This window comes from Limulus polyphemus, unplaced genomic scaffold (genome assembly GCF_000517525.1).
Source record: "Limulus polyphemus unplaced genomic scaffold, Limulus_polyphemus-2.1.2 Scaffold101, whole genome shotgun sequence".
NCBI lineage: Eukaryota > Metazoa > Arthropoda > Merostomata > Xiphosura > Limulidae > Limulus > Limulus polyphemus.
In genome coordinates this window covers 897,819-920,917 of record NW_013665711.1, presented here as the reverse complement: position 1 = coordinate 920,917, position 23,099 = coordinate 897,819, and the positions used below count along the sequence as shown (strand labels likewise).

Below are 23,099 nucleotides of genomic sequence, written 5' to 3'. Positions count from 1 at the left end.
AGATATGGTAAAAAAATTGTACTGGGTTTCCCAGTGGCCTTTGCGTTATCAAGGAGTATGCAGTGCGAAGTGTGTATGTGTGCCATCAGGAAAAATATTGATATCAATGCAAGTTTATTATCCATTCAACTTGAAATGAGCTTTGAATAGAGAAACGCCTGCGTTGAATAACGAATAACATAAAGCTCAACCTGGCAGTAAAATTGTATTGTCTGGATTGTATAAAACACCTAAAAATTTACATTCAAAATTCCGTGAAACTTGCTCATCTTGTTTTAAATGAAAAACAAACAAACAATGTTTTGTAAATAGTTGTTTACATACTATAAAATAAGAAACTGACAGAACAAAAGTAAATAAAATATCGGATGAACAAGGTTCTTTCTAACTATAGAAAAATAGTCTTTCGTCTCAGAAGTCTTATTAAAAATATTAAAGATAGGTAAAAGCTTTTTAAAGTATTTGGAATCAAAGGCACAAAGAGAATCAAATTTTTATTACCCTCCTCACGCAAATAAAAACCTTAAAAAACCCTAAATATTTAGTCATAAAATATGAAAAAATATTTCCAGTTAAATTTTTTGGTTTTGCAAGATTTGGTTGTTCAAGTTGACGATTATATTAAAATACCAAGAGGAAATCGTCACACTCTCAACAAGAAGTTTTAGTAAAACTTCAGATATTTAGAGAAATGATATAAGCAAGATCAAGCTGTATCATAACATGTACGAAGATCACATGTTTCGTTCAGTTCTAGAAATTCTATACATCAAATGAAAGGTGTTTAGCGAGATGGCCGCAAAAGTCGTTTAAATAGAGTATCAGCAGATCTTTACGTATCTGATTCAGCAACATGAGCTTTGAGAAGGAGCCTTTCGTATGCATTAATCTAACATTTCAAAGTCTGCAAAGTGAAAAGTTTTGTAGAAAATCGTAATGAAAATGTTTATGCATAGTAATGAACAATCACCATGATTGTTATTTAAATAGAAACGGAGCTTAAAAGAATTATTCTAGATCCAGTATAAAGCTACACATTTAGAACTGGCAAACTACAAGGAAGAAGATAGTCAACAGAACCCACCGCCAACTAAATAAATAGTAGGATTTGCCCGTAACTCTTATAACGCATCCACGTGTAGCAAAAGATGAAACATAGGTTCTCGGATTCGGAGTCCGGTATGCTAACTACTAGCCACACCCAGCCCCTAACTTACTGAAAATGTCATAAGATATATAATAAACTTTTGCTGCTTCTTAATTTCCTTGCGAGTTTTGTTCTAAATTTTAAGTTGTAGAAAATATATATTATTTGAAAATTTTGCATTTGAATACAAATGTTGAACGTATTTTGTTGATAAGATAACGCTAGTGAATAAAAATGTACGTGGATAAACAACGTATACATTTAAAATATAATTAATAATTTATGTGTTTTTTATATTAAGTGAAAAACAGCTTACTCTGAAACTGCTTCAGAAGAACAAGTCCACGTCGTTCATTTCGGATGAAACTAACAGGTCCCTGAAATGGTAAAAACACAGAAATTCCAGTAAAGCTTTTCTGTTAAACTGTTTAAATAATTTCTGTTACTTTTTAAACAGTTTCGTTACGGAATAATCTATGTAGTTTGTTGAATTATCATAGAACGTGCGAGAACTCTAATATTTGAGATAGAACATCATACATCGAAGGTGTATATATTTCTGTGTTCGGAAGCTTACTTATCACGCAGAAGTTGTAATGTACACGCTTTAATAATTAGATAAAGTGCTTATTACACTAGATTTATGATAGCAGCAACTCCCAGCTAATCAACAAATGTGGAGTCTAGCCGTTTTATGATTAAGTTAATTATCGTATCTAACATAAATGTAAATTAGTTTCATATCGTCATATAGAACAAGTAAAAACATAATAAATCGTCTATTATTAATTTAAAATAGTAACAGTTACAAACTGCTAGTCTGTCTCGCTAGGCTTGTTCGAAAACCCAAGTTAAAAAATTTAGAATTTTGTACAGTCATTATTAGCTTATGTTGAAATTTGCTACAACATTCTGCATAAATGATTTAAATTGAGTGTAATTTGAGCTTCCTAAAACAGCTGTTGATTAAAACGAATGTTTTGAAGAAATAAACTGATGCCTTCACACATTTCTTAATATTGTTCATGCTTAATATATTTTATATATGCATGTTATTTTGCTAGGCATGAAAGTGTTATGATTTATTACTCAGGAACTTCGCTTAATGAACAACTTAACTAATTAAAGATTCTCGATATCACGTGATGTTAGGATTCGTACTAATGAGTACTTAATGCATCTCAGTAAAAGCCAAAAAAAAAAGGGTCGAGATATAAGTGCTACACAATTTTTCGTCTCGGAAAGTTATAACCTATTTTGTTACTACATCAAGAAATTTACCACTAAAGTATTGTGAGTTAATAGACACTTTAAGTATCATGCCAACAAGATACAACTTACAAAAATTAGGCACTAAAGTGAGAGTAAACCTTTATGATGACTAAAAAGGTTAAAATATGATATTTAAAGACACATAACCCTTACTAAGTATTGTCAGCACTAAAGCGCGTGATTATTAATGTCAGTTGGCCAAAACGATTGAATATCACAAGCCTGACACTCAACTGAAACAATAATGACAGTTGTATGCAATGTGGTTGCCTACACATCATGCTATAAAGATGACTATTGTGCTTTACTTATAGGCAATAAACATCGCAGTCATGCATCTTGCACGTGTACGTTATTTATAAAAGAAATATCATCCAGATGTTATTTTTTCTTTATATTTTGAAGGTAAAATACTTGGGCAATAAAATATTACTAGATTTACCTTTACATAGTACGTTATTCACACTGAGGTAAACCTATCTATCTTTCTTTTTAACTCTTAATTCATCTATCGCTCTTACTGTGACTCCAAGGAACGCTGTTTTATTAAAGGCCTCTCGAAACAAGCGAACCCACATAGGATCTTTATATTCGAACATTTCTAAGCTCCTGAAGCTTCCTTCGGACATAAGCTTCTGCCGTACCTTCTGCATAGCCAGCGCTATTGCCCAGATACCGTCATAAGCATAGCCGTGGAATCGGCTGTAACTTCCCTTTCTTGCTCCGTCATACTGGGCTTCGTATTCAGCAGGTACCTCGTTCGAGAAAAAAACAGAATGAAATCAAAAGATTACAAACGATGAATTAAGCATCTCATTCAAGAGATGTAAACTATTTTATCTAAAGAAAAAACAAGACAAGCTTTTAGGAACAAACTAGAAATTAATTTTCTTTGTATAATAATTTAATTATTGAGTATTAATTTATAGAAAAGGATTTCATCTGACTTCCTTGTACGTTTCAGGCAAATCGCAAGATAGGTAGCTTATCTAATGAGACTGTATTGTTCCTTCTTATAACACTAACGTTGTGGGGTGGTGTGTATGAATTAGTCGTGTAGTACATTTCTTAGAGATTTACCTAAATACGTTTTTCAGATATTCTCCATAAACTCCAGAACAAGACTATATTTATTTTACTCAGCGTTTCGTTTCCACAATATCTTCAGGAGCGACCTTCTACTTACACTGGTAGACTCGGAATGAGTAACAGACTATTATACACTTAAACTTACTCTGTCGACCAATAGAAGGTAAGGAAGAAGGTTACGCGGATAGTATTGTTTAAGATTCTGTCTGGTTTTTGCACAAGTTTTATAGGTAAATCTGACCTTCTTACCACTAATTGTAAGTCTATTTTAAGTCTGTCACTGATGTATATGATAGTCCAAGTCGCAAAGTTATGTGTGTCATCCTGTTTGCAAGGGTAAAAGTTCCCCTTTTAGTTCTCTATGAAGCAGAGGTAAAACTAGCTGAGTAACCATTCAATTCGATCATGTGTTGTAGCTCTGCCGGTCCCTTGAGTTTTCTTTTTTTAGAATTACAAATTTGGTTGATCTTAATGACTTATTTTGTGACAGCTGTTTTTTTTTTTTCATATGAGTAGGATGATGTGAATCTTAGAGTAGAAACTGGTCTAGGAGAAAGCTTTATGTATACACTTGATATACGTTTACTTCGGAAATGATCATGAAAAACATCTAGGACACTCAGTTGGCCACTTTTTTTGCCAAGTGCTCTAGAGTTTTTGTAAGCTGTTCAATACCCGTGAAACGTTTTCACTCTGTATAAATTGGCAGGCTAAATAGGAAAAATATCATCTATATCCCTTAACCACAACAAAGGTTTTTATACCTTAACCATAAGAGAGATTTTTATACCTTCTTTTTGGAACCATGAAATTAGAGCATCGTTTTATATTATGTACTATAATTGCAAAATCTACCGCAACTCAGTTTCCCCTAGCAACTCCCTTTTAGTTGTTTGTAAATACTTTTGTCGAACTGAAAATAACTATTAAAACGGAATCATTGTTCTAGAAGTTCCAGATAATAGCAAAATGATTCATATCCTTTTGGTGATGACCCATAGTATTCACTATTGCTGTGATAAACAGAACTTTAAAACAAATATTAATACGTTCTGCATACAAATCAGATAATGCTTTCAAGAAAAAAGAAATGTTTCGCTGAATATGCAGGAGTAGGTGATAAATGCACAATAAAAAGTGTTATTTATAAAATAATTTGTGAAATATGTAACGAATTTTACATTGGAGAAACATCATTTCATTACACGACAGATTTGTGTCATTATGGACCACTGTGTAGAAAAACATGGCGCACCGACAAATGTCTTCTACAAATAGACATCCTTGCTACAGTTAATACTTTTTTTTAAAATTTAATTCCAAATAGGCGTTTCGACAATGATGTTTTATGTTTTCGTGTTTGATCACTGTAACACACCTACTTTCGTGTCATTAGACAATGATGTTTTATATTTTTGTGTTTGATCACTGTAACACACCTACTTTCGTGTCATTAGGCAATGATGTTTTATGTTTTTCTGTTTGATCACTGTAACACACCTACTTTCGTGTCATTAGGCAATGATGTTTTATGTTTTTGTGTTTGATCACTGTAACACACCTACTTTCGTGTCATTAGACAATGATGTTTTATGTTTTTGTGTTTGATCACTGTAACACACCTACTTTCGTGCCATTAGACAATGATGTTTTATATTTTTGTGTTTGATCACTGTAACACACCTACTTTCGTGTCATTAGGCAATGATGTTTTATGTTTTTGTGTTTGATCACTGTAACACACCTACTTTCGTGTCATTAGAAATTGGTATTTTACGTTTTGTGTTCGATCACTCTAACAATACCATGCTTGTGTACTTGTTCCTTACTCTCTATTGGTCTATAGGACAAACTTAAAAACGTATAACGTGTTACTCAGTCTATCAGCGTAAGTAGGAGGTCGCTCCTGAAGAAATTGTGAGAACGAAATTTTGAGTGAAATAAATTTAACCTTGTCCTGGAGCTTATTGTCGTTTTTTCATCATAGAATATGTTTAAGTTACTTAGTCAGCACTTTGTAATATAACTTTAAATATTCTTCTTCCTTCCAGCCACACAGTTTGATGTATTTATTACAGAAACACATATCTTACAAAGTTATAAGGTTTTATGAAATGAAACCGTGTGAATTTGGCCCAATGCCCATTCTAACTGGTCAAACGTTCTAGCCAAATAATAATAAATCAAGTCTCGAACGTTGCTAAAATGGATTCAAAATGGGTTATATGCGGTTTGTCAAACGAAGCAAACAAACTCAGGATTTTAGCGTTGTACGTCTGTAGACTCACTGTTGACTGACAGGGGGACAAATCTATACAAAGGACCAGAGTTACACCAAAAATGAAAAAGTATTTTCTCACTGCAACACAATAAAAGATGAAAAAAGTATCCAGTTGAGAAAATATTGTGGTTGTATAATATTCTTGCTAAATAGTTCCAGATGGCGCTGTTATATAACTTTTATAAAGAACCGAATAAATTACTATGAAAAAGGCGATCAGAAGTTGTCGAAAAATACCAAGCCCTTTGTATTAAAATAATGTTTTAGCTCATGCTTCACAACGTTGTTATAGTTTTCTTAGTTTTATTGGACTTGATGGTTTAGTAGAAATTTGAAAATTAGAGTCTTGGCTTGGAATAAAGCTCAGACTCGGTTTTCAGTTATTCAGAAACTCAAGTTTTACTTTCAACTATTTATAAAAAATTACAATAATAGCTATGAGCTTGTTTTGCAAATTGATAAAGTATAAAAAGCATAAGTTCAACGTGGAAACACTGACTTACATCCCATTTCAACAGTGCCCCTTTTTTTTCTTATAAACAATTTATTTACAATTTAAGGTTGGAAATTATTTATTAATATTTATAATTAGCTGTGTAACTCTCCAGCAAACATGGATCAATGATTTTTAATAGGAATATTTATAAACAAAATACTTGTATTTCTACAACCTTGTTAAGATAGTACTTAACCTTGTGTACGCTACTGATCTTATCGTCAGTATTTAGAAATAAAATATTTGTATTTCTGTAGCCCTCTAGCAGTAATACTTACTAAGCCTGATTCAGTGATCTTCTCATCTGTGCTTAGTGGTAAAACATCGGTAGCCATATAACCTTCTAGAGCTTCTTGAAGTCGAGATTGATCGCAAGTGGTGTCTTTACCAGTTTTTTCCCACCAATAGTCATCATACATTCCGACAATGATCCACTGGTACTTTCTCCCATAAAGACCAACGCGATAAGCCTAAAATGATGGTGTATCGTAATAGTATGTGCAAAGAAGTTATTCATCATTTTATTTTCTCTTTAATTACTTCACCTTTAAAAGTAAACAATTTAACAATACAATTGATAACGCAATAAGTACTTTTTCGATAGCATGAGACGTAATAAAACACCAATGATAATTAACTTGACCAAGTGACAATTTAGTCAATAATTTTAGGCTGATAATTAACTTGACCAAATGAAAGTCTAATCAATAATTCTAGGCTTTGTGGTTAGGGATTTCGACCTGCAATATGTGGATCGTGGGATCGAATCACGTCATCGAACATGCTTGCCCTTTCAACCGTGAGAGAATTATAATGTGATGGTCAATTCCACTTTTTGTTAGTATAGCATAACCAAATTAGGGACGGCTACCGCAGATAGCCATCAAGTAGCTGTATGCGAAATTCAACAAACAAACAAAACAATAAACAGTAATTCTGATCATCATGTCACTTTCTCGAGCTTTTAGTAGTTTTATCATACGATTTCAACATGGTGTCTGGATAATTTTGTTTCTTTCAAGTTTAGCACAAAGCTACACAATGGGCTATCTGTGCTCTGCCCACCACGGGTATCGAAACTTGGTTTCTAGTCTTGTAAGTCCACAGACATATCGCTGTTCCACTGGGGGGGGGGTCTAAATGATGAACCAGATATTAGTAAAGGAAAAGCCTTGTAGAAAACAATGACAAACAAAGGATTATAAGATTTGGTATTACAGAGGCTAATGAACAAGGTTAAAGCGCTAACATAAACGATTTACACAAGAATAATATGAATTTTAAGCAAAAAATAAATATTTTAAATAAAAACGATTTATTTATTGAATTTTGAGTAAAAGTTCACGAAGGATACTTAAGCTAGTCATCCATAATTTTGAAGTGAATGACTAGCTGGAAATCTTGAGCTACTTTTGTTAGTCCGAATAGTAGGATTAGACCGCTACCCACGGCACGAACCACAGAACCTAAAATCCATAGTCGGCACACTAACCGCTGGGATGCGCTCAATCCAAATAAATATATGAATATAAAAAACAAATAATCTTAAGTTTTTGTTAACATACGTTATTACTTTTAAAGTAACTGAGAGCCAGAACTCATACTGATTACATCAAGTATCAATTCAGAATATATTAACATTTTAAAAACTTTATTCACTGTTTATTATTTTCATTATAAACATATTACTTTAAAAAAACCTCCAGACAAAAGTAATATTTATTACTCCTAATGTTTATGTTTAGTTAATAAATTTCCAGTCAGAATATGTTAATATTTTAAATTTTTTTATACAAAATTAGCTTGGAAAGAAAGTTTTTGTTTTTACTATAATATTATACACAGAACCACAAAACTATTTCTAACACAAGAGGGAATCCTCAATATGTTTGATAACTGTAACCTATTTTCGTGTCATTATGTCATATGACAGCCTTTTGCGATGGAACAACGCTGCATGGCTATTTCCAAGATGCACGACCACCATATAGAACATGACAGGACGTGGCGATTTAGACCGTGACAACGTGGTGAGGCTCCAAGATCGTTTTGATATAACATACTCAACCCTCTGTAACATACTATACGCTCTTAATTACGAACAAATCTAATTAAAGATGTCAAGTTTTTAGATTAAAAAATACTTTGTTCATGGTTATTACGCAAAAAAAACCCATTTAAGTTGATTGCATAAAGTAAATACATATCATAATGTACGCGATACCTTTGATCATTCATGGCATTTTTCATAGTTTCTAGAATAGGTTGTATCAGGAAAGAAAACAATCAAAATAAACAAAATTAATTTGAAAAGTTTCTGAGAATAAAATCATTGGGTTGTACGACGAAAAACGCCAATAAAGAAAGGATAATCAGTAACTGACCGACCCTTCAAATATATAAGCGATAGCTAGATGACATGCGCACTGGCTACCCATTACTTTCGATTTGAGATTGAATGCGTCCTTTTGGTTTTTCTTCAAACAAAATGGAATGCTGAACAGCAGTTAAGATTTGTATTTCTCTTACAGTTACGAAAATGTCTGGTATGTTAAGATTTCAATAGCACATACACGATATCCTGCAATAAAGTAGCGGAAAAGTGACTTATATTCCCATTTCGTTTGAAGACAGTTATATATGAAACTATCAACCTACATTTAAAGAAAGATTCGTCAGGTACGAAGATTACAACTCGAAAAGAGAATATTAGAAAAAGATAAGGTTGTTAATCTCAAACGTACTTTTTTATCGGCGATGATGCAAAATGTCTGGAATAGATTGATTTATATCGTGCTCATCAAAGCAAAGATACGTTTTATGGTGGAACGACTAAGCTGGCGGAGCATGATATTTAATAGCTAAGATAAGTGTGATATTACCTTATAATTAAACTGATGAGCATTTGCAATATCATTTGAATTATTAATAAGACTTCTGATCATTTGTCATGCGGTTTAAATTAATGTTAAGAAGAGTAATGATAATTTAAGTAACATTACTTAAATGATTACCGGTAATATCGAGACTTCTTCCAGCTAAGGCGTTCCTAAATTATATTTATTTGTTTGTTTTGAATTTCGCGCAAAGCTACACGAGGGGTATCTGCGCTAGCCGTCCCTAATTTAGCAGTGTAAGACTAGAGGGAAGGCAGCTAGTCATCACCACCCACCGCCAACTTTTGGGCTACTCTTTTACCAACAAATAGTGGGATTGACCGTCACATTATAGCGCCCCCACGGCTGAAAGGGCGAGCATGTTTGGTGGGACGGGGATTCGAACCCGCGACTCTCAGATTGCGAATCGAACGTCCTAACCACCTGTCCATGCCGGGCCCCTAAATTATATGACTTGTTATATAACAAACGACTAATACAAGTATCGTTTATATGTTGTATAAAGAAGGATATTTAATATTATATATATATATATATATTACCAACTAAAATATTTTTCATATCTCAAGTTTATTTAATAATATTTCATTTAATCTACATCGTAAAGTAACATAAGACAGAATTGATGACAACACTTTGGGGGGTAACATGTTTTAGTGTACAAAGCGTAAAGAAGTACCAACTTACCCAGCCCGATATGTGTGTTTTAGTGTAAAGACACATAATGGGCACGTATACTCTGTTCATCACGGGGGAATTGAACCTTGGAGTTTAGATTGTAAGGTTCGTAAGCGTACAGCTGAGCCATCGAGGACAGCTGATGTAAAGTAATGCATTGATAGTTACATTATTTGTGTCGTAAGTTGTTCTAAACAAGCAAGTTTACTGAATATCAGAGCTCAACATTGCCAACTGGATTAAAACACACCAAAATCTTACGAGAAACGATATTTACAGGAGATATTTATACATAAAGATGTCATTTCAAAACTTTCTGTATTCTAAAGGGTTTGTGTTTCGCAGATGTCACGTAATTTAGGATAGCATACAGACTTCGTTGTTTTTTTCATATCAATGATTTTTTTCAGAACTTCAGACAATTTTATTTCGTTTTCTATTCCATAATTGTTTACGTGTATTACGCTAGTTATAGCTTTATCTGTGAGGAAGGTACTTGCTGGTAGTACCTCTTCAAATTGAATAACTTACACAAAAACGAAGATTAGAACTGAAGTAATCCCAAATATTGAAAAGTTTTATTCTTTATTCATATTGCTATTTATTTTAGGGGTTAATCTTATCCGTATGAATTAATTCTATTCATTTGGATTCTTTCTCGAGCTAGATTGATCCTAAAATAATTTTAATTAGCTACTATTGTTAGCTTCCTAAGTATACAAGATGTATTAGTTGCACGTTTTTTTCTTCCATTGTTTGGTCTTTCACTGATATGTAACATTTACAAAGTTTTAAATTTGGATTTTTCAAGCAGTAACTGCTAAATATTCCTTCCCCAATTGCTCATTCAGTCCGAGTCACAAAATGATGACTTGAAGATCAGGGCATTGCCATTGTCCATTGGCCAGTCGTTGGATATGAAAATGTCCCAATTTATCAACTTCTATGGACATCCATCATCCATGTTCTCTGCAAGGAATTGGATGCAAATCCACAGGCTCAGATTTCAGATATTGTAAATACATTGCGAGACTGTGATTCTGCTTAAAGTATTATAAAGGGCAGATCCACTAAATAGTAAAGGCAATTTCGTACCCTTTGTTTCTTATTTGTTTATCGGTAGGCTGTGTACGCTCGCTCAATACTTGTATATTTACATATTTACTGATAGAGAATTATTTGAAAGAAAAGAACAAATCTACCAGTAGTTAAGATGGCCATTGGGAGGCGGAAGTAAACAAACCTGACCTTGACCCAATTTCGACAAGCTCGTATAAGGTGCTGAGGGCATTGCGCTAATATGTACGCCATTTATACGTCAATACCATCAGAGGGCGTGTTGCTAGACGATATAATAGGATTACAACATCAACACCAGGGGGCCTGTTGCTATGTGCATGTTGTTAGGGAAGGTAGTTCCATCCTACACTAGGTGTCAACCACAAAGTACTACTTGAAGTTTTTCAAAGTTGCAGAAAAACAAACAAAAAATGTGTCATCATTCTATGCTAAACGAAAACGTACGAGAGTCTCTTGAATTACGAGAATGTCAGAACACATAGCAATAAGACATAACATTTCTTTATAAATCATTATTTACCAACCCTTTAATACTGAATCAAATAAAAATAAAAGTAACAGCATCTGGTCTGTGCATGCAGGTTTCCCTTTTCGTCTTTGTTAAGTCATCTATCTAATATCCTCAATCTAATGTTTGAAGTTTTGTTAATAGGCATTAGAAACATTCAGTTTATGGGTCTAATTGAGAAGAAAAGTATTCAAAAATTGTGCACTACCTGATATCTACTAGACTTGTATGAAAGTTAATTTTGATCTTGGCAATTCAGTATTATATAGTCCATTCATGTTTCAGTTTGTGTTATTCCTAAAATATCTGTATAAGGAAATGCAAAATTAATTGATAAATTAGGTTTCTGAGTTTACAAACTGAAATCTTACACGATAAATCTGTTTAAATTAAATATTTTGTCACGAACTTTTTATAACAATATCCTAAGAAAACACATAAAACAATCAGTGAAATAAAAGATGTACCAGATATTTTTTACTTACTTTCACAGGATGTTGCTACCAGAATAAGAAATAAGCTAAATTTATGTGTTGCTTAGAATTTGCCAAAGTCAAAAAGTTCCCCTGAATAATATGACGTAGTGGTAGGCTATAAGCAACAGGGTCAAAAGATCTATTGTCCAAAATTCCAGGACAAAGTGGATAGTCAATTCATTTATGGATTTCAAGTGCATGATATGTTTTGTAGAGTCTCTAAATGAAGAAATGTTTTATGTTTTGTGACAGAGATTTATTATATTTGATTACTTAAATGCTAGAACATTTGGATATACTGTAGGATTACTGTGAAATCGGTTTCTTCATGTTTTACAAATGAGGATTTGTCCAGAAGTGGAATATTAATCTGAAGAAATGATTTCACTTAACAGCTGAAATTTAAAGGTTCTTTTCAGAGTCATCACATCCTGAGAAAAAGAAAGCTATGTTTACACATATTAACTCTACTGATGAAAATGTTTCTCACTTCTAGTGTTTACAATGAACATCAGCATTAATATTTCTTGCAAGCTTCCATTGAATGATTAGCTATATTATTATTTGTAAATACCAATTATTATTGAATTGTCAACTTGTCAGAAGAAATTTACTCCTTGGATGAATTTGAAGAACACAGTCCAAATTGTAAGACGATGGACAATACTGTTATTTCTTCACATGTCTAAAACTATTACATTTTCAAGAAGTTAGACTTTTGTATAGATGTTGGTGAGTTATATTTGTAAAGTTATATTTAAACATCAAATATGTGAGTTCTAGATCGAAAACAGAAAGTAGTAACTTAGAAGCAGAAAATAATAACCTATGGTACCATCAAATATTAAGAATTTCATGAATGTATTGTTATGTAAAGTGTAAGATTCTAGGGATAAATCTAATCATGTTGGTGATGTCTGACACTGTTTTCACGTGAATTTATAAGAATGATCTTATAAACAGATTTTACATAAAGGGTATATGTGTTATTTCTTGTAGTCCATACCTTTTGTCGTGAGATTTCAAAACTGAGAAGTATATCACCATATTGAAAAATGGTCACTTTAATATTCACATTACTTATTTTAGAATAATAAAGTGATAGAGTTATGTAAAGTGCATGAAGAGATAAATTAGTTTTACTTGCTGTTAATCTCTGTGACATACAAAATCTGTTCTTCATTGTTAAACCAAATAAAACAAACAGAATCAGAAACTACATATAATTGCATTAATAATAACATTTAAAAAAGTATATACTGAAGTATATACTGAGCATGTATTTTCTGTCATACAAAGGCTTAGAAAAGAGAATTGCTGGGATTGCTAAGTCGATGATCCTAGTCAAACAGCTCATACATGCCAAATGTTGGATCATGATGAAGGTATCTGGCTATATCTGAGGACTGCTTTGACTCAAGATAGAGCTAGTAAACTAAACATTCATGATTTTAAGAATTTAAATCTTATTGATTTTGTTGAAAAAGGTGATTTATTGAAAACAATGGTAGTTTTAAATGGCAAATATGCGAGCTCTAGATCTGAACAGAACGTAGTAACTTAAAAGCAGAAAATAATAACCTATGATACCATCAAATATTGAGAATTTCATGAATGTACATTTAATTTTTGTATTGTTATTCTCTACAGTATCTCAGAAAGTTTCCATGGCAATTAATTATAAAAGCAAAGACTATATATCGAATGAAATAATATGAAAATGATAAGCAGCACGCCCCCTTGTGTTGATGTCATAATCCTATTATATCCCCTAATGTTGTTGACGTATGAATGACGTACATATTAGGTAAATACCCTCAGCACTCATAGAAGCTTGTCGAAATTGGGTCAAGTTCATGTTTGTTTACTTCCGCCTCCCAATGGCCATCTTAACTACTGATACAAGACGACACTAATGTTAATGAAAGAATCACAACAGTGAATGTTCTATTTTACATAATTAAAAACAGCAATAGTATAAAAACAACAAGGACAAGACAACAATATATAACAGTGTAGTATAGAATAAGTTAATAAAATATATACTTAAATGTTACATATATACAAACGTATAATGAAATGAAAAATAATACCAATTAGACTGGATACATTAGGTTATAATCATTTCCGAAAGTGATTACAAGACTAAACAATATAGTTTATTGCAAGGCCAAGTAAAACAAAACAGAAATGTAATAACTTTTTCATAAATGGTAAAAGAATGAAGGAAAGTTTTCAAAATGCTTGTTACAGAGGCTGGTGTGAACTATGTGAAAAATGTTCAGATCTGAGGATCCTATAATGCAGAGCTTTTATTTCTACTAAAATCCCTGTTGATACCTTTTTCAGGGCCGCTTTTTATTATCCATTCTTTTTCATGTATAGCACTACTCTCTGTAAAGAAGTTCTAAATCATCCCAGTTAATTTCTTCCATTCTGTGTTCCTTGATTGCAGCTGATGTGGACTGTTAGAGGAATTGTTAGCCCTTTGGATTCGTGTATTCTGATGTTCTCGTGTCATCCTTGTAGATGTTTCCTTATTTTAAAGAATCATTTTTCAGTTGTGTTAAATATTCTATGTGATGAAAAGCAGTGGAATGTGCTTGAAACCTTATGGTTCAACTAAACCTCAATATATTTGCGAAGTATAGAATAGAAAATGTTTATTTACTAGAAAATATATCTTTAGTACTGAATGCTGGAAACTGAATTTTAGTGTATTTGGTACATTAAATAATACATAGTTATATTGGACGTGTACGAATTATGTGAAATGAAAATTATTATTCATATTCATTTGCTTTTAATCACGAATAAACGGATAATTTTATTTACATTAAATAAAGTAAATTAGATAGAGGCGCTTGGCAGTTTTCTATTTCAGACAGATTATTTTAAGAAGAATCGAAATTACGTGACAAATTAGATCATTAAAAGATATGTTTAGTGTGTTGTTTGTTAATAAGATCAAATTGAAATTTCTGCAAAGGATAATTACATCCTTAATTAGATGCACAAAAACAGCAACTAACATTGTGAGAAAATTCATTTTATACAACAATTTAACTTTGAAATACGTATTTGTAATAGGATAAATAAAGCAGATCGAATTGCACAATATAAACTATTTACTATAATATAATTTAATATGATTTAATCTTCCCATCTACTTTTGATTAAAGCTATTACTCTTCCAATCTACTTTTGATTAAAGCTATTACTCTTCCAATCTACTTTTGATTAAAGCTATTACTCTTCCAATCTACTTTTGATTAAAGCTATTACTCTTCCAATCTACTTTTGATTAAAGCTATTACTCTCCCAATCTACTTTTGATTAAAGCTATTACTCTTCTAATCTACTTTTGATTAAAGCTATTACTCTTCCAATCTACTTTTGATTAAAGCTATTACTCTTCCAATCTACTTTTGATTAAAGCTATTACTCTTCCAATCTACTTTTGATTATTACTCTTTCATCTTCTCAAAAATTAACAGAGTGATGTATACTGACTGGTCTTTCGAGATGTTTAATGGGACACATGCACTGATTGATCAATACAGTTGTTAAAAGAGTTCTGCATTCTTCAGTTTTTATAGAAACTTACTTGGACTGCACTGATTTCCTAAGAGTTAACTGAGTGTGTTATTTGATTTTTTCTTAGAACATGGTTTGAGTTTGCATTCTCTAGTCCTTCTGGATACTGACTGAGACCTGTATTATAAATCCTTGTAAGTATTCATTGAAACCTAAGTATTCGAGTCCTTCTACAAGTTAACCTGCATTTTCTCTGTTTTGTGTGGATAAGGAGTGTGACTTGGATTATCTTCTCATTCTGGAAACTGACTAGAGAACCTTGATTTTCTCTCTCTAACTGTTTTAACTTGTGTAATCCGATTCTACTGTTGAATTCCAAGTTACTGCAGAACTTGTTGTTCTCGTATTTCTTGGAAACAAAATTCTGAGGGGCTGTACTACTATCTTCACGGCTGTTTACAAGCTTCGCTGTTCACGCTCCATATTTTCTGGATTTTCAGAATATTACTTGCGCCATATATTATCTTATGTTTTTAGAAATTCTCTGGAATTTTCAAATATTAATCAGAGTTACATTCTATGGTATTTTTAAATATTCTTTGGACTTTCTGAATATTCATTGCAGCTTATATAATCTGATATTTTTAGAAAATGTCTCATCTATTTTCTTTCTTTAATTTGGATGTTATAAGGAACCTGTATTTTCTAAACGACCAAACCAACTAAAGCTCCTCCACACTTGTCTGAAGGTGAATGTCTTGGTTACTCACGGTTCTTTGGTTAAACTATACATAAAACTGTTTACAAACCATTTCAGTCTGTACTTGATGATGATGCCTTTACTGGCAAAACAATGGTCGTGAATAAATGAAGTATTTATGAAACGTACAATTGTCTTTGTTTTATTCCTCAATTCTGTAATTAAGGAGTTTCACCAAGTACGGACGGTTTAAAATATTAATTATTAAAATGTTTTATTTATTGAAAGACATTTAATTAATTGTACTGAAAAGGTATAAATGAGCAACTGTTCTCATAAACGCTTTTATTGATTAATGAATAATTCTTGACTTTTGTTGTTGTTTAAAAATTCATAAATATTTGTCAAAGTGTTAATTTAAAATATACCCGTTCAAAGCTATTATGTATAAAATAGAATAAAAATGAAGCATCGATCTAGGCATAGTATAAATGTTTAGGTTATTAAATATTTCATCTACATCGAATATCTTATTTAGCCATAAAAAGTTATGCAATGAGAATAATTGTATTGCTTCCTCTTGCTGCATATGACGTTACCATGGGTTAGTAATGATAATTCAAAACGAATGTATCAGACAATGCTTAGCATTCACGAATACTTGAAGAACTAAATATATTTGAACAAGTGAAATGCGTTATTTGATAGATATTTTTAAAACAATGATGAGGAGATATATTGAGCAAAAAATACTTTAAGGAAATTTGAACAACCTATATATCTGTTTGTAAGTTTAAGATGAGAACAAATATTTTTATCGTGCGATTATTCTTATTTTTTCCTAGGGTGTTTAAGACAACTATTTTTATAATGCATGACTTAAACAAATTTACGAATGATCCATCAAGAGCAAAAATTTCTAGCGGTGTATACAAATAGTTAAAGTTTGTACAAAATATATGAAGTAAAGGTGCTTTGTTTAAACCTAAAGTGAGACGATAATAATGAATCAGAATCAATTATACACATAGAAGAAATTATAGGAATAGTGTGATAAGGTATTAAGTCAATTCATGATATATTGAATGAAAAATTATTTAAAAAATTAAATGGGGGAGGTTAAGACCATATGAAGAAATGTTTAATCAAACCTAAGTTTTGAATGGAAGTTAAAATTACACGACAAAAGAGTTTCTGAGTTGCAGAAAAGGGTGAATTTCATTTTGCGTGATATTAACATACAAAAAGGATAACTTTCCTGGACTGTATTGTTATACATATATATATGTGTATTAGAATTTCTTACAATTATTATATTATATTTGAAGAGGCCATGATAAGCTCCTTTTACTAGATAAAGTTTGGAGCAACATGGTGGCTAATTACATTCCATCTAACAAATAAAGGTATATTACTTAATGATTAATCTGTTTTTCATGTAAAATCAACTTATTTGATGATTTAAAACTGATTAGTCTGGTTTCCTTTTTCGTTCAATTTGATGTCAAATACTCTTGTGAATCAAAACTTTGGCCTACTTTCCCAGCGTGTTGTTCTCTTTACTTGAAATATGTCCAACGAAATACTTTCTCATTCTCTTTTTTTCGGTTTTAACTTGTGTAATCAGATTCTACTGTTGAATTCCAAGTTACTGCAAAACTTGTTGTTCTCGTATTTCTTGGAAACAAAATTCTGAGGGGCTGCACTACTATCTTCACGGCTGTTTACAAGCTTCACTGTTCACGCTGCACATCCTTGTAAGATCAAATAGTTCAGAAACTATAACTTAATGTCGTTAATGTTACTACTCTTTCATAAGAAAAATACATTCTGGAATCTGCTTCTAACCATGTCAATTGTTTATCTAATCTCTTCATTGCAGCTGTTTCTTGTTGTGACCTTGGGTTCCAAATATTTTGTATTACGAATGGAATAGCACTGCTTTGAATTCTGTATTGAATTTTCCAGATAAATAGCCGAAGAAACAGGCAGAAAGTGAATGCCAATACTCATTATCTAGGCTTAATTAATATATTTATTTAAATACTGGAGGATTCCAATATAGCGTCAACTGATACAAGTGGCAATACGTGACGCAAAGTAGTCCTAAATGCTGAATGATTTCGATACAACGATAACTAATATAAATGGTAACACATGACATAAAGTAGTACTAAAATCTGGATTATTTCAAAGAACAATAACATATAATAACGGCAATACATGACATAAAGTTGCCCTAAATTCTTAATGGTTCTAGTACAATAATAACTGATAATAACGACAACACGTGACATACAGTAGCTCTAAACGATAAATGATAATAAAGGCAGTACATGACATAAAGTAGCCCTAAATTCTGGGTGGTGCTAATACAACGATAACTGATAATAGCAATACATGACATAAAGTAGTCCTAAATTCTGGATGGTTCTAATACAACGATAAATGATAACAACAGCAGCCATTTATGACACAAAGTAGTCCCAACTTCTGGATGATGTAGTTGAATTTTATAATATATTGAACATGACATCATGAAAGTATTGTGGAGAATCATTACATATTTTCAAACTTCGTGTATTTCTTTTATGTTAATGAGCAAAAACAAGAGTCAGTCAGGTTTTGGATAACAACAACTGTCAATTTGGAAAGTTTTGAAAAAGTAGACTATCCTCAAAAAAATATGTTCCAAAGAGTTGTAATCAAAAATAGTAGAAAACTACGCAGCAACCAAGTAAATTAACATTTCTTTCTACGGAGAAGTGAGATTGTCCAAAGCTACGCATCAAACGCTAGTAAGTAGCTTTATTTTATGAGAAAAATTCGATAGCATTGAACGAAGTTAACAAAGTAGAGGTTTTGTCATAAAGGATTTGTAAGGTTCGGTCTTCAGAACGTTCATTGTTTGAAATATTATGCAATAATTTATAAACAAACGTACTTTAACTATAACTTTTCTTCAAATGTTAGTGTCAATGAAACAAGAAATCAACAATACACAATTTTCACACAACGTTACAATATTAATTTGATAATTCAGCACTGCTAAATCAAACACTTCACTTAAAGGAATTTAATGTGTAAATTTAGTAAATTGTTCGTTTGTTATGAATTTCGCGTAAAGCTACACGAGGGCTATCTGCGCTAGCAGTCCCTAATTTAGGAGTGTGAGACTAGAGGGAAGGCAGCTAGTCATCACCACCCACCGCCAACTCTTGGGTTACTCTTTTACCAACGAATAGTGGGATTGACCGTAACATTATAACGCCCTCATGGCTGAAAGGGCGAGCATGTTTGGTGTGACGGGGATTCGAACCCTCCGTCAGCAGATTACGAGTCGAGCTCTCTAACCACCTGGCCATGCCGGGTTATTTAGTAAATACTTTATTATTTTCCCAGGTCACTGGCTAAAAGTAATGAACAGTATTTAGAAGAAGAATGGTATAAATAATCTTATATCCTTATAGCACAATTTCTATACATTAAAAAATGCTGTATAATGGTGTAAAGTATGGTACTGTAATTAACTTATGATAACACAGGCCTGCGATGATTTTATTGTCTTAAAATGTTTAGATGTTCTACAGTAATTCCTGTACGCTGAATCCGAAAATGATGTCTATTTTTCTCCATCACGTACAGATTTTTCACAAAACGTCATATGTACTTTTACATAAGTGAATCCTTTTCATTGAAATCGAGTCACATTTTGTTATGCTTAAAATGTTGACAACCACTGGCTTGACCAATCGCGACGTGAGAGTCTTATCGATCGTTCTAGAACCCAAACATAATAATAAAAAATGTTCATTGTGGTAAACGAAATAATAATTTGATCTAAGTAAGAGTTTTTTCTTACCGATTTGTAAAAAAAATCCTTACGTGATAGAAAAAATCAATATTATTTTCGAAATCCGTGTAGCTGAATTATGAAAAATCCGTTATTAAAACCAATACAACTTTTATGAAGTTTAAGTTCGCAGGCCTGTGTAATTTAAAATGTGTCTCTTTGACGATATCAAAATCAATAAGCATAATACATTAGGCTACTTAATAATTGAACGGTATAAAAAGAATGGGGCGTGTTATTTATTCTTAATTAAAAAAAACTGATTATATACAAAAACTAACTGACCAACCTCACAAAATATTTTTCCAGCCCAGCTTTGGTCGAAATTCCCTAGGATGATTCTTACATCTTTTTCCTGTCAACATAAAAAAACAGGGTTAAACTATATTCATCATATGTATGAACATAAAATTATCAGTTTATTCGAAAATACTAAACTTGCTTTACTGAATATTATGAAGCAAATCACGTATAAGAAAAGTCCTTGTTATTTCGCATGGACCATTTCCTTGTTGTTATCTGTGTCACTTAAAAGTACAGGAATGGAATGATTTGAATATGTTTGATGTTTAAAGGTAATAACACATTAACATTAGTTATTGAAGCATTATGTTCATAACACTTGTGACATTTCCATAATGTGTGAATTGAATTTCATAGTACCTTTCTCGTTAAAATACCTGATTTACTTTTCTTTATGAATATCTGAATATATAACATAATAATAGTAAGATAACTTTGGAAGAAACTTAACCAAGTTATAACGTGATAACACGACACGACAAGAACAAGGAAAACATTTCCAGTATTACTTTACAATTTCACTTTTTACAAAAAAAAAGAAAAACACATTTTGGAACAAAATTATATTTACTCGAGGATAATACTTTCCGTACATTCATGGGTCGATAAAAATGTGGCATTTCTTTTTATATGAACTGTTAAACACGATATATGGTTCTGTTTCACTCGGGTCTATACGTATTTTTAAATATAAGTTTTCAACTCTTTCACCGACAAGTAACAGTCTGGTTGAATATTGCCTCAGTGAACTTTGTCGTGTGTGCTTTACTGTAGAGGGTCGCGATTCTGTATAATTTTGATTGGGTGTGCTGGAACAGAAAGTAATAATTTTCTGTTTTTATTTAATTAATTCACAAAATACAAATATTAAATCCTTCATTTAGACCATTGTTTTCCAACTCGTTTTAAAAGTTATAATTAAACTCATATATCTGATAAGCTAGAAGTTTATGATACCTCAGATATACCAGCAGGAAAGGAAGTATTACACTAATAATCTTCCATTTTAATTCCCAGTTGATGATCGCACTGACAGTGTCAAATGAAATAAGCCTAATATCTGTCAGAAGCACAGGATGCTGCTACATACATTCCATTGGAAGATATGCAAATTGTATGATTTTCATTTAGGTTTGTTTAATGTTTATTATTTGTATTCTTATCTTCAGCAGTAGAATGGAAAATATGGTGAAATATGCAATAAAAGTTTTCATGTGATATCATACACATATGTTTCAAATAAAGTGCATGAAAATGACGTTTTATCATCTTTTGCTACTGACGAGGTTTTCGAGCGAGGATTAATGTCTGATCTTTTTCTCATGAATTAAAAAAGCCATCATATTTCAGTGCTTAAATTGGATTCCAGTTGCCAGTTAGTGAGTGAGTGAAACATACTTCTTCGAAATCTAGAATTTTGAACAGTAGCTTTTGTGCATAACCACAGTATAACTATCAATCGAGGTGCGTCTTAAATATATAAAAGATATTAATACAGATATACCTACATATACGCTGAGGTATTTCAGCGATAACAAATATTCTATCAGTAACAAAACTTTTATGTTAGTTTCAACATTAAATGGAAAGAGAGCATAATACAACAGCATATCCACACAAGTGACTTTCTATTCCGATATAACAACCAAACCAAAAACAATAAAAGCAACAGATACACATGGCAGAAAAGAAAAAAAAACAAGGAGAAGAGAAGAACAGCAGAAAAAATAAACACATGGAACAGATAAATAAGATTAAGAAACAAATAAGGCAACAAATATATAGGACAGAAAAATAAAAACAAAAAACAAGGAGAATAGAAGAACAATAGACGAAACAAACACATCGGACAGACAAATAAAACTCAACAAAAGGGAGAAAGAAAAAAGCGGGGTTTTTCACATATCTCAGGAAACAACGTTATGTTTATGATTGAATGTAAAAAAGTCTGGTAATTTGTATACGATTATACAAAGCTATTTGTACTTAAACCTTGGGTTAAAATGACTAGAGACTGAGCTTTGATTAATGTTTAATTGACATTTATGGCTATAATGAATTAGTCAGTATCACTTAACAATCACAGATATGGCTATAATGAATTACTCAGTACCAATGAAGATTGACTGATAGGGTTACACTGCATTACTCGATATTACTAAGATTATACTGAATTATTCAGTACAACTAGAGCTATACTGTCTTACCCAGCACCACTTAAGGCTGACTGTAAGTGTACCAAATTGGTAGTTGTTTGCATAGCATTTGCAAGAAATTAAATCGGAAAGTCGTGTCAACAACTGGTCTATTTACGATTACTAGTGTTTTGTTGCAGCCTTTTTTTAACATAACATAATATTTTGGGACAACACGGAGCCTATTGGTCCATCTCGGCTGTTCCGTCCTCAAAACTAAATTAAAATGATTAAAAAATATATACCTAGCCCTTTTCATTCATATACTTATCAAGCTTTTTCTTAAACTCACTTAAATTAACTGCCTCTACAACATCTAAAGGTAACCCATTCCAAAGGCCAACCACCATGTTAGAGAAATAGAACTGTCTTAGCTGAAGATGACTCCTATCTTGCCAAAATTTATATTTGTGTTCCATTGTTCTATTATTCTCATTGTTAAATATAAAAAAGATGATACATCAACACTATCAATTCTCTTTACAATTTTAAACACCTCAATCATATCCCCCTAACTCTTCTTTTTTCAAAAGAAAACAATTTGAGAGATTTCAGCCTCTCATCGTATGACAACTTTCTCCATCCCA

General features: G+C 31.9%; 1 protein-coding gene across 1 annotated transcript in view; it reads right to left on the bottom strand.

Annotated features, from left to right (window-relative positions):
• Nucleotides 1-23,099, bottom strand: part of LOC106470034 (gamma-aminobutyric acid type B receptor subunit 2-like) — a 316,820-nt gene that overhangs the window by 48,635 nt on the left and 245,086 nt on the right. Inside the window, exons 5-8 of the mRNA XM_022399462.1 lie at nucleotides 20,304-20,369; nucleotides 6,564-6,755; nucleotides 2,941-3,174; nucleotides 1,464-1,524 (exon numbers count right to left, since the gene is read on the bottom strand). Of these exons, the coding sequence (XP_022255170.1) occupies nucleotides 1,464-1,524; nucleotides 2,941-3,174; nucleotides 6,564-6,755; nucleotides 20,304-20,369 (553 nt within the window). The remainder of the gene's footprint in view (nucleotides 1-1,463; nucleotides 1,525-2,940; nucleotides 3,175-6,563; nucleotides 6,756-20,303; nucleotides 20,370-23,099) is intronic.